The 13,514-nt window shown below is 36.3% G+C and overlaps 1 protein-coding gene across 1 annotated transcript in view; it reads right to left on the bottom strand.

Annotated features, from left to right (window-relative positions):
- LOC122794935 overlaps nt 1-13,514 on the bottom strand; it is a 533,471-nt gene that overhangs the window by 50,903 nt on the left and 469,054 nt on the right. Inside the window, exon 15 of the mRNA XM_044063530.1 lies at nt 2,703-2,873. Within this exon, the coding sequence (XP_043919465.1) occupies nt 2,703-2,873 (171 nt within the window). The remainder of the gene's footprint in view (nt 1-2,702; nt 2,874-13,514) is intronic.

A 13,514-nucleotide genomic window follows, 5' to 3' on the forward strand; every position in this document is an offset into this window, starting at 1 on the left:
CATTATGACAGCTACATTTTTAAAACTAGTATGGACAATTTAAAAACTCTAAATTTGGAAATAAAACTGTATATTTTAATAACCTTCTGCATGGATGAACTATATCCAGGCTTACTATATCTCTCATAGAAACTAACACAAACTAACAAACTAACCCTCTCATGACATCTATTGGGAATTCCTAGCTGCTGCAGGTTAATAGCAAGGAGAAGGGAAACTGCATGTAGATTAAAAACATACAAACTATGTATGCATGAGCTAAGAACATGAAGCTGTATACTTTCGGCTTTTCCCAGTTAGGGGTCGCCACATTGGAACTCCAGTCCGCTAATGACTGGCGATGTTTTTTTTTAATGGTGCCAATTTACCAGCCTGACACCCAACCTTCAAAGAAGGCATCCCCATTCACGCATGCACCTACCTGCATGTCTTTCAAACATCACTCAACTGCAGGGAGGACATGCAGACTCCACACAGAAGGAACTCCAGCTGAGAATCAAATGGGAGAACCTCTTACTTTGAGGCAACAATGCTAACCGCTGCACCACCGTGGCCAAAAACATGAAGCTGTATGTATTTACTCATAGCAAAAAATAATTAGGATTAATCAATTTATCTTAGTCTGTTTAGATTAAAAGAATTTTAAGAAATTGTATACGACATGAAGCTGTGTACAATTTCTTAAAATTCCTTTTATCTAAACAGACCGAAATAAATTGAGTAACCTAATTATTTGTTGCTATGAGTTAATACAGGACTGTAATGTCATTAAAGCAGAAAGGAAAAAATATGTATTTCAAACTGTCACTGTCAGAAACATATTTGTAATTCTTATTTAAATATAAATGTAATTCAGATTAAATAAATTAATGTTTAAAGCAAAACATAAGCTTATAAGACATTTTAGATAAAGAATAATTGCTACATGAATGAAAACACAGTTCAAGTGATCATTCCTGAATCTGATTGTCTGTTAGAGTTCAGTGGAGAGAAACAGGTTCAGAGGTCATGCCTACTTCCTGGAAGACAGTGCAGATTGTTTCTCATGAGACTGTGAGCTAAGTGAAGCCTTTGGAAGCTTGAGCTTGTCAAAAAAGTTGTCAAAATTCCATCAAAAAAGTAAGTAGGCCAGAATTTTCTAGTGAAGTGAAGCTTTTAAACATGACTTGTAAAATGATGAATATTTAAAATAAAGGCTCCAAATTACCAACCATACACAGCTATAAGATATATTAGCTAAATGGAGCATATTGCAGAAGTTCAGTTAGGTAGTAAATGTATATATAACAACAAGACTATCCAAGCCAGAAGGAAAGAAAACTTTTTACTCTCTCTCAAAGCATCCACATTTGTCCAAAAAAAAAGAACCTTTTAAGTCAACCTGAACCCATGAATTCTTCAATAAACTTAAAAAGACAAGCTTAAAAAAATGAGTGGACTATTAAAGAAAAAAAGAAACCCAGAGACAAATGATTATACATAACTCATTTCATGCAAGTTTTTGTTTTCTCCTTTCTAAATAATGTGGAATCATATACAGAAGGTAATGTAGCTTTTTTTTCTCTCCAATTGTCATTCACACAACAATGCTAACTTCATAAATACTATATATTACTCAAATTTCAAGTAAATCAAAATCTTGTCCAACTGCAAACTACTATTTATATTTTTATCTCTTTATATACATGGCATAGCACTAGTGAAATCATATAAAATTACTTACTCATTTCATATATTTATATATTTATATATATATATATATATATATATATATATATATATATATATATATATATATATATTTTATATCCTACACTCATTTCTTCATGTATGTTCCTTCCCTTTCTGATTTTGTCCTAGTGTCATAGTATTTAATCACTGCAGAAGAGAGAAATGCTTACTGTGTTACTGTACATATTGTATTTTTAATACTTATGTAAATGTATTTCAGTCTGTGTTTTATCTGTTGTGGGGATTTTCTCTCCTTATATGTAATTACTTCTCAGCTACTGTAAAATGTTTATATGTTTGTTTTTGTTGAGACTTTCTCCCCATCTCATTGTAAAATATTTAATCTGTTGTGGGATTTTCTCTCCTAGTATATAGTTACTCAAGTACTGTTTAAATGTTTTTGAATCTGTTGTAGAGCTTTTTTCTCCACTGAAAATGGGTCATTGGCTCAGTTGGACTTTTCTGGTTATCAAAGAACCAATAAAACAAATACAAAATTATCCTAACAACCCTGTACAAATCTTTCACTACCTACCTACTAACATACCTCTCATCCGTATGATTCTTGGGACCTAAATGGTTTGGGATACATGGCTAGTGGTCGTTAGTCTAGTAACAACCTATGGACCTCTGAACCTTAGAGAGATCACATGCTCAAAGAATTGATGTCATTGAATTACAGAGATATGTACTGTGCAATGTATTAGGAGTTTAAACTTTTTGTGGAGAATTAAATCAATAAACAGTTATATTAGTTAATTGTAGCTTTCACTATCAAGAAAGCAATGTTTCTTTCCCTGAACATGCCTTCACTATTTAAACATTTAGTTACTAATGAGGTTTCATAGTTTAATAACAAATCCTAACTTGACCACCACATTTCTGAAAGAACTTATAGCAAGTGCAGAAGTACACACAAAAGAGTAACTGAACTTTTACACAAGTTAATAAGAAATTGCAATGAATTTTACCTGGAAGAGGTGAATAGGGCTCACAAGTTCCATTGTAAGGAATACCTGTAACGCAGCTACAGTTGTTTGAGGTTTTATTTAAGCAGTTTCCATACATATTACATGTCTGGCTGTCCCAAACGTTTTGTTCCTCACAAAAACACTCTGTGTTGGAATCTGTTAGTGCACAAACTAAAGCAAAATAAAAATACTATTAAGAGATGAAATGATCAAAGTAAATAATAAAATGCTCCAAGTAGCAATAACAATAAAAGTATAACAACTTCCAATAAAGCAAACCAAAAACATACAACTGTGTCATCAGTGGACTCACTGCAAAATTGCATCAGTTAATACAAAACTGGCATTCAAATCATAGGGTGGTATTTAGTTTCACACTTAACACTTGTCTCAATGTCTGTAAAGAAAGCCAGATATCAAAACATTGCAAACTGTTACAAAAGCATTAACCAGTTGAAATGAATGTCCATATCACTAAATACAAAAAATACTATTGCCCTGCAATTCATTGCACTCTTATGAGCCCGTATTGGGTATTTATGAAAAATTATGTTTATATCTAAAAAAAGTAGAGTTGTGTAAGTAATTTTACCATAACACTAGATGTTTAATGATCACTGCTGGCATATCTGTAGCTATATGGGTTATATTCTGCGAATGATATAACAGCCAGACAACTTCCAAAAGCTTCAGAGAACATTCCATGAATCCAAACTGTCCAGCAGCTAGACCTGAACAGCCTAAAAGACAAATTTGGGTGCCAAGCCCTTCAGAGCTTTCCTGCCAGCAGAAATACAGAGGCTGAACCCTGAAAGGGAAATGCTAGGAACAACAAAAAATAAATGTCCACACCTTGACATAAAAAACACACAAAAAAGGATGAAGGAGTGGCTACTGCAGAAGTGCTCATTCCAATAGCTGCTGCTATGGTAAGTTTATTTACACAACTGTGTTATGATCGTCATATTGTTCACTGCTGCAATAAGAAAGGGGAAGAGTACAGGAGCCCCTGACCTGGGCCTAAAGAAGGAAACAAGCTTATAGTGCTTTGTAAAGGTATGTGCAGAAGACCAGCTAGCAGCTTCTAGAATACTGCTAGAATCCAACCCTTTCCAAAAAGCTATATATAAAACCAAGGCCCTGGTAGAGTGGGGACTGATCCTGCCTGGAAAAAAAAAAAAAAAAAAATATATATATATATATATATATATATATATATATATATATATATATCATTATATCATCATCATCTTTCGGCTTTTCCCGTTAGGGGTCGCCACAGTGGATCATCTCTTACCATTTCTTCCTATCCTCTGCATCTTGCTCTCTCACATCAACCGCCTGCATGTCCTCTCTCACCACGTCCATAAACCTTATCTTAGGCCTTCCTCTTTTCCTCTTACCTGGCAGCTCCATCCTTAGCATCTTTTTCCCAATATACCCATCATCCCTCCTCAGCACATGTCCAAACCAATGCAATCTCATCTCTCTTGCTTTGTCTCCAAACTGTCCAACATGAGCTGACCCCCTAATATACTGATTCCTAATCCTATCCATCCTAGTCACACCGAGTACAAATTTTAACATCTTTAACTCTGTCACATCCAGCTTTGACTCCTGCCTTTTTGTCAATGCCACTGTCTCCAACCCATATAACATAGCTGGTCTCACTACTGTCTTGTAGACCTTCCCTTTCACTCTTACTGGTACCCGTCTGTCACAAATCACTCCTGACACTCTTCTCCACCCAATCCACCCTGCCTGTACTCTCTTTTTCACCTCTCTTCCACATTCACCATTACGCTGAACTGTTGATCCCAATTACTTAAACTCGTCCACTTTTACCAACTCTACTCCCTGCATCCTCACCATTCCTCTACCCTCCCTCTCATTTACACACATATATTCTGTCTTAGCCCTGCTGACCTTCATTCCTCTGCTCTCTAGAGCATATCTCCACATCTCCAGAGTCTCCTCAACCTGATTCCTACTCTCACTACAGATCACAATGTCATCTGCAAACATCATAGTCCATGGGGCCTCCTGTCTGATCTCATCTGTCAACCTGTCCATCACCACTGCAAATAAGAAAGGACTCAGAGCTGATCCTTGATGTAATCCCACCTCCACCTAAAATGGATCTGTCACTCCCACTGCAGTCCTCACCACTGCCACACTACCCTCGTACATATCCTGTACCACTCTTACATACTTCTCGGCCACTCCCAACTTCCTCATACAATACCACAACTCTTCTCTAGGCACCCTGTCATATGCTTTCTCCAAGTCTACAAAGACACAATGCAACTCCTTCTGACCTTCTCTGTATTTCTCCAATAACACTCTCAGAGCAAACATCACATCTGTAGTGCTCTTTCCTGGCATGAAACCATACTGCTGATCACTAATCATCACCTCCCTTCTTAACCTAGCTTCTACTACTCTCTCCCAAAACTTCAAGCTGTGCCTGATCAATTTTATCCCTTTGTAGTTACTGCAGCTCTGCACATCACCCTTAATCTTAAAGATAGGTACCAAAACACTTTTTCTCCACTCCTCAGGCATCCTCTGACTTTCCAAAATTTCATTAAACAATCTAGTTAAAAATTCCACTGCCATTTCTCCTAAGCACCTCCATGCTTCCATTGGGATGTCATTAGGGCCAACAGCCTTTCCATTCTTCATCCTCCTCATAGCTGTCCTTACTTCCTCCTTGCTAATCTGTTTCACTTCCTGATTCACTATCTCCACATCATCCAACCTTCTCTCTCTCTCATTCTCTTCATTCATCAGCCTCTCAAAATACCCTTTCCATCTACTCAACACACTCTCCTCTCTTGTGAGTACCTTTCCCTCACTATCCTTTATCACCCTTCCTTGCTGCACATCTTTCCCAGCTCTGTCCCTCTGTCTAGCCAATTGGTACAAGTCCTTTTCTCCCTCTTTAGTGTCCAATCTCTCATACAACTCTCCATACACCTTATCCTTAGCTTTCGCCACCTCTCTCTTTGCCATGCTCCTCATCTCCTTATACTCATGTCTACTTTCTTCATCTCTTTGACAATCCCACTTCTTCTTCGCCAGCCTCTTCCTCTGTATACTCTCCTGTACTTCCTCATTCCACCACCAGGTCTCCTTGTCCTCCTTCCCCTGTCCAGATGTCACACCAAGCACCTTTCTAGCAGTCTCCCTTACTAGTTCTGCTGTAGTTACCCAGCCATTCGGCAACTCTCCACTGCCTTCTTGCCTGTCTTAACTCTTCCCTAAACTCCACTTCACAATCACCCTTTTTTAACTTCCACCATTTAATCCTTGGCACTGATTTCACACTCCTCCTCCTCTTCTTGATCACAAACGTCATCCTACAGACCACCATTCTATGCTGCTTAACTACACTTTCCCCTGCCACCACTTTACAGTCTCCAATCTCCTTCAGACTGGCCCTCCTACATAGGATATAATCCACCTGTGTGCATCTTCCTCCACTCTTGTATGTCACCCTATGCTCCTCCCTCTTCTTAAAATACGTATTCACCACAGCCATGTCCATCCTTTTCACAAAATCCACAATCATCTGATCTTCTGCATTCCTCTCCTTAACACCATACCTACCCATCACTTCCTCATCCCCTCTGTTCACTTCACCAACATGCCCATTAAAGTCTGCTCCAATCACTAGTCTCTCACCCTTGGGTACACTCACCACAACTTCATCCAACTCACTCCAAAATTTCTCTTTCTCAACTATCGCACACCAAACTTGTGGAGCATATGCACTAACAACATTCATCATTACACCATCAATTTCGAGCTTCATAAACATCACTCTGTCAGACACTCTCTTCACGTCTAAAACACTCTTGGCATATTGTTCCTTTAGTATAACCCCTACCCAATTTCTCCTGCCATTCACACCATGATAGAACAATTTGAACCCGTTTCCTAAACACCTGGCCTTACTTCCCTTCCATCTGGTCTCTTGCATGCACAATATATCAACCTTCCTTCTCTCCATCATATCAGCTAGCTCTCTTCCTATACAAGTCATACTGCCAACATTCAAAGTTCCTACCCTCACTGCTACACTCCTAACCTTCCTCCTCTCTTCCTGCCTTCTGGCATGCCTTCGCCCTCCTCTTCTCCTTCGGCCAGCAGTAGCCCATTTTCTGCCAGCACCCTGTTGGCTAACAGTACTGGTGGCGGTCATTGTTAACCCGGGCCTCGACCGATCCGGTATGGAAATATGAAATTTTTGCGACATACGTTATGTGGCAGAAGTTTTATGCCAGATGCCCTTCCTGATGCAACCCTCCCCATTTATCTGGGCTTGGGACCGGCACAAAGAAATGCACTGGCTTGTGCATCGCCAGTGGCTGGGTTTATATACACACACATATACATGTGTATATATATATATATATATATATATATATATATATATATATATATGTGTGTGTGTGTGTGTGTGTGGGTCTACTTTACATGGTCGATATTTCATAAAGTTGAAGACCATATGGCCGAGACCATATGATCGACTTTCGAAATGTCGACCATGTAAAAAAAAAACAACAATCACTTACCATACATATATATATATATATATATATATATATATATATATATATTTTTTTTTTTTTGTGAGTATAATAAAATGTAGTAACCTTAGGCAACCACAGAGATTGTCCTTCCTTCTTACCTTCACTGGAAATGGGCAATTAATCCAAACATTTGAAAGATTTAGTTCTGTCAAGATTGTACCCAAGTTGTCTGTGGACATCCAAGCCATGAGGCATATTTCTCCCTCATTTTTAGGTTCAGAAAAGAAAACAGACAGATGGATGGATAGTCCAAGTAACCTTGGATACCACTTTAGCATAAAAAAAAGAATTAGTTCTCCAAAAAAAAAAAAAAAAAGATTAGATTGCTTCTCAAAGAAATGACCTTGTAGAAAATTTGAAAATGATGGAGTTTACTCATGATAACAGCTTGTAACTCAGATACCCTACTTGCAGAGGTCAGAGTAATCTATAAAACTTTTCTGTTAAGAACCTCAAGTCAGCCTGGTTATCTAGTTCAAATGATATAAGTGTTAGCTTTTTTAACACAAAATTAAGATTCCAAGGAGGGGGCTACTTGTTTTCTTGGAGTCCTCTTATGCAAAACCCCTTTCAAAACATTTTGTCATAATACTGCACTGAACGAAGAGGAAGTCAACTTTCACAAAGGAATAAGAAAGGCCATAGGATAGTAACTCACACAAATATTGTAAAACCAGAAAGCAACTAGCCCTGAATGGATGCTGGTTATGTTGTTGGCACTAACTAGAAAACTTTTCCATTTGCTAATATATGGTTTTATAGTAGCAGGCTTACTTGAATCCATTAGTACCTGCTGAACATCCTCAGTACATTTGTGCCTAAAAGGAATTAAGACCATATCATGCAGGCAGTCAAATGAAGATGATTAATGATGGGGTGTATCAAACACCCCTGGTCTTGTGTGAGTAGACCCAGTCTGTGTGGATAGCTGTGATTATTGCCCCATCCTATTTCCAAAAGAAGGGAGAATCACTGTTATCTGTGCCAGAAGGGAGTCACCCCAATGATTTTGGCAGATTTTTTTAGAATCTTCAAAACTACTGTGGATATTAATGGAAAGGGTAGAACACATACAGGAATATTCTTGTCCAAGGAAAAGAGAAGGCATCTGTCTTCCTGGTCTACTTAAATGGGGTCCTGGAACAGAATCATACCAGTTGATTGTTCAGAGAGGAAGAAAAGAGGTCTACTTGATGAACTCCTGCACATGGATCAAATCTTGGAGGACCCCATGATCTAGTTTCCATTTGTGAGGTCTGCCCTGGTCCTGCTCAGCTTGTCTGCTATACAGTTTTGCTGTGACAGACTGTAGGATGTCTTTAGACTGAGACTGTGCAGTGAAGCTATTTCCAAGCTAACATGGTTAGTCTGTAAATGGGGAATGACCTGGGTCCTCCTTGCTTGTTGCTGTACCACATGAGTGTGATATGGTCTGTAACCACTTGAAGAGGTGTCAGGGACCAAAAATGTTTCATAGAGTAGAGTGTTTTGATCAGGGCAAACATCTCCTTAATATTTATTGGCTTGCATCTGTTCTTGGTGTCCCGCACACCCTGCAATTTTATCCGTCCTGAAAATGATTCCCATGCAAAGTCAAATATGTCCATTTTAACTGACTGCTTTAGAGCGGGAATGGAGAATTGGGGGGGGGGACTTAACTTACAGATATCTGTTGTCTCCATGAAAATATTTATTTTCTGACAAACTCCAGCACTGGGATTTGAAAAAAAAAACAATACAGGGTGTTGATGCTGGGATGAAAGAGATGTGAGATGCCACTGTATCTTTCTCGACTCTTGCCATGGGTATAATATGACTCATAGATTCCATGAGACCAAAATTCCTGAGGTATTCCCTCACAGTAGCCAAAGTCTGAAGGAAAACCTTAGAAACAGATTTAGCTATAGAGCTATAGTGTCCTGTGAACGAAAAGACCTTTGTACTGAGATACCTATTTGACATTCTTGGTTTACAGTCTATGAGAGGCAGTCAAGCAAGACTTCTGAATGTTATCTTAGAATCCCAGCTTATGTAAGAGATCTCTCACTCAAGATAGTGACTTAGGTTACTTTGAAAAAGATTCTGCAATGATAAGCAAGTCATCTAAATAATGGAAAATGTGCATACTGTGTAGCCTGCAATGAGCTATAATTGGGGCTAGCCACTTTGTGAACACTCTTTGTGCAGTAGATAGCCCAAAGAGTAAGGCAGAGAACTGATAATCATAGGATCATATGACATTACTAGGCTAAAGGCACTAGGGCCCTTACAAGCACAAAACTCTAAGAAACATCTGACGTCTGGATGAATAGAGGTGTGACGATAAGCATTGTTTAAGTCTAATGTTACAAAGAAACTTGAAAGTGAAAGAAGTGGTAACAGGTTGTGAAGTGACAACATTTTGAATTTAGGCACTGAAACAAACAGGTTTATGAAAGAAAGATCCAGAACTGGTCTACAAGCATATTTCTTTCTTTGGCATTAGGAACATCCTTGAATAAAAACCCTTTCCCAACTGGGAAGGAGGAACTGGTTATATCACTCCTTGGGACAGAATATGATGAAGAACAGGTGTAAACAAGAGTCCAGACTTCCCGGCCTCACAGCACAAGGAATCTGGACAAAGCCAGAAATAATGAGGGGACAAAGGCCCCGGAATAGGGACAGATGTTAAAGGAGAACCACAGCCAAAAACTGGAAAAAAACATGTCTTTCAGCAAATCTTGAACTTTTCTGCATTTCTAATGTCTCTGTATCAAAGTAAATGGTTACTGTTATTTTCTTATTTGTTATACCCCAAATGATCTGAAGGAGGCTGCCATGGATGGAAGGATTATGTTTTCTAGTCAATGCCTTCACCTTCCTGATGTCATGTTACAGGGACAGAAAGAAATCACTAAGGTGATGGAGTCATTAACTGCGGTTTTCTTTCTCATCAGTTTGCAACATCATTGTGATGGCCTACTTTTTTCACTGTCCACATCAATTCAAATTGCAATTACTTTGTTTCCTTTGATTTTCATTACTGGCCAACTCTGTTACAGCATTTTATAGAATGTTTGAATGAGAGTCTTGAAAATGTAGCTGAATTAATTGTTCTTTTTAAAGTAACAACTGTAGTTCAGTGTTCCAAGTGTGAGAAATATAAAAAAATAAAAATAAAAAATAAACAAGCACAGGAATCTGTCTAGTTCCAACCTCACAAACACAAGTGTTGAGGAAAAAATAAAAAACAGAAAAACTAGTAGCCTAAAAATTTTGTTGATGAACTCAGTCACATTAATTTCTAAAAATCATGAAACTCAAGTAGTGTTCCAAAGCAACAAGCTTTTATTCGTCACACTTGTCTGTGATGAATAAAGGATTGCTGCTTTGGAACACTGCCTGGGTTTCATGATTTTTGGAAATTACTTGGACTGAGCTTATCAACAAAGTTTTTAGGCTGCTAGTTTTTCCAAGTATGAGGAAAACTAACCCCTGTGATTAACAGGTGTTACTGTACACATTGCAAAAATTCAAAACTCTAAAAGAAAAATGCACCTTTACAGAAATTAAGGTGTAGAAAAATGCAAAATCAAATACTGACAGAAAGAAAGAAGAATTAGATGACCATTCTTTCTTTGTGGCTCTGTGTTTTATTAAAAGGAAAGACATTGCATTTGAAAACTAACCTTGAAAGCCCCTCCTTTATTGAGACTCCAGGTTACACTACTTACCTGAGGTGTGATGCTGGCAATCTGTTACTGATAAAGCACATTTAAATCTCATGGTGTAAGAAGCATTGTTTTCTTCCCTCAATTTTTTTTTATTTTTCAAATACAGTTGAATAAATTCCATAGTATTTGTATATAACATCTTAATAACTATATACACTATTTACACCAGCTTGACACTATAACAACGTTCAATATATACAATTACTTTATAGGTATAACAATCCAGTTATCAGAGTGTATCTGTCCAGTTATTGTAAAGTCTCAATCAATGATAAGCCTTTTTTTCCATGGATTGTTAATAAATGACTTAGGATGAATCCTTAATTCTTTGATTTTAATTTCCAACAATGCCGTGGTCTTCAGTAGGCTGTATAAGTCTTCCAAAGTCAGTATTGTGTTTGTATTCCATCTTCTTGTTATGCACTTCCTTGAGATTGCAAGTATTGTCCATACTAGATACATATTTGACTCATTCAAATGAGGACCTTCATGCACATTTTATAATACTAGAGCTTTAAATAAGTTAAACAATTCATTAAATAAAGCTGGTAAAAAGTTTTTAATACCATTCCAAAATGGCTTAATTTTAACACAGTCAAAAAAAATGCGATTTCAATCTGCATTGTGTATTTGCTTACACCTCCAACATATTCCCTTTGTGGAAGAATTGTTTTAATAATTCTATCTGGAGTTAAGAAAGCTCTGTGCAAGCATTTCCAATTAAAAACTTTCCAGTATTGTATAAAGGATGTATGTTTTATTGATAATAAAATATTTAATTTCTTCAGTCAGTTGTAATGAGTCCCCTTTTGTTATATAATTCCAATATGAGGATTTGGGTGTTGTTTTATAATTTATCAATATATTGTAAAATTTTAAAATACTATTTCCCATGTCATAATCATTATATATGATTTCAAATAGGTATTTTGTCAGTTTAGTATTTCGTTAAATGAAGAATTACTAATTATTCTGCATAACTCTTGCACATATGTCAGAATGCTTTGCATAGTTAGCCAATCTTGTGGAATTTTGTATGTTGTTTCTATTGTTTGCATATCCAGAACTTTTAGTTCTTTGATACATTGAAACCAACAAACAAATCCTTTCTGTTCCCAGGAATTAATTATTTCTTTGTATATTTTATGTGGCTAGCTCTTTGTAGCTATGAATGGTGTTAAAAGATCAAACCAGATTTTTAAATCTATATTTGCATTAATAATTTTCCTAAATGAGTCAATGTAATAATTAATCAGACAAGTTTTGGTGGGCTTAGTTATGTTATATTGCATACTAATACATAATATGTACCATGGCAAATTGTTTTTATCTGTTATTTGAATGTGTTTTTTAAATCAAATTTACATATTGATGTTAGTAATTCTTTCCAATTTGCAGAATCATTTGTACTTATCCAATCTGAGATTGTTTTAGATATTGATGCTTTTATATATGTTTCTATATCAGGAAAGTTTAATCCTCCCTGTTTCAATTAAAATATCTAATTCTTCTGTGTGTTTTGTATTGGATAATAATAATATGTCATCAGCAAAGAACATTACTTTAGAATTGTATTGTTCATAACCATCTACTCCTTTGATTTTTGTATTGCTACATATTGAATCTGCCAATATTTCAATTGCCAAAGCAAATAGAATCGGTGATATAGGACATCCTTGTTTAGTACCCTTTATTATATGTATAGATTATGAGGTGAAAGGATCTAGCTTAACATACACTAAATTATTTGTAATTATCTTCTTTAGAGGATGAACAAAGGAAGGAGAAAATTCAAATAACACCATAATTTTGAATAAATAGCCCCAATTTATGCAATCAAATGCTTTCTCTATAAGCCAATTATGAGTGATTCCTTTTTTCTTTATTAACATAATCTATAAGAGAAATTATCCTTTTCATATTGTCATGTGTGTGTCTATGATACATACATCCAGTTGGATCATTATTTATTGTTTTGGATAGTGGTATTATCGTTCTGTTAGTTAATATTGTCGTACATATCTTATAGTCATTATTTAGTAATGATATAAGTCTATATGAGGTACAGAGGTTTGGGGATTTGTTTTCCTTTAGGATTGGTGTGATTTAGAAATATGTCCAAGATGGTGGAAGCTTGTGACTGAATTTTTGATAGAGTTTTGTGGAAGAGGGATAGTATCTTTGAAAGAAAAAGTTTATATATTTCCATAATTATGCCAGCTATACCTGGAGCTTTATTATTTTAACCCTCTTTTATTGTATCTGTAATTTATTTTAGGATATGTGTGCTTGCAGATCTAGCTTTAATTTTTCTGTTTTTTTTTTATATTAGAACATTGTTCATCTAGATTTAATTGATCAATGTGTATATATTTTTTAGAAATGTTCCATATAGTGATTTCTATAGGCATCAAGAATGTCACCTATATCCAAGACACTTTTCCCTTTTTTTCAAGGAAGATAATTTTAATGTTATTAGCTTTTGATTGTATTTTGAT

This window comes from Protopterus annectens, chromosome 2.part1 (assembly GCF_019279795.1).
Source record: "Protopterus annectens isolate FY-2018-M chromosome 2.part1, PAN1.0, whole genome shotgun sequence".
NCBI classification, from domain to species: Eukaryota; Metazoa; Chordata; order Ceratodontiformes; family Protopteridae; genus Protopterus; species Protopterus annectens.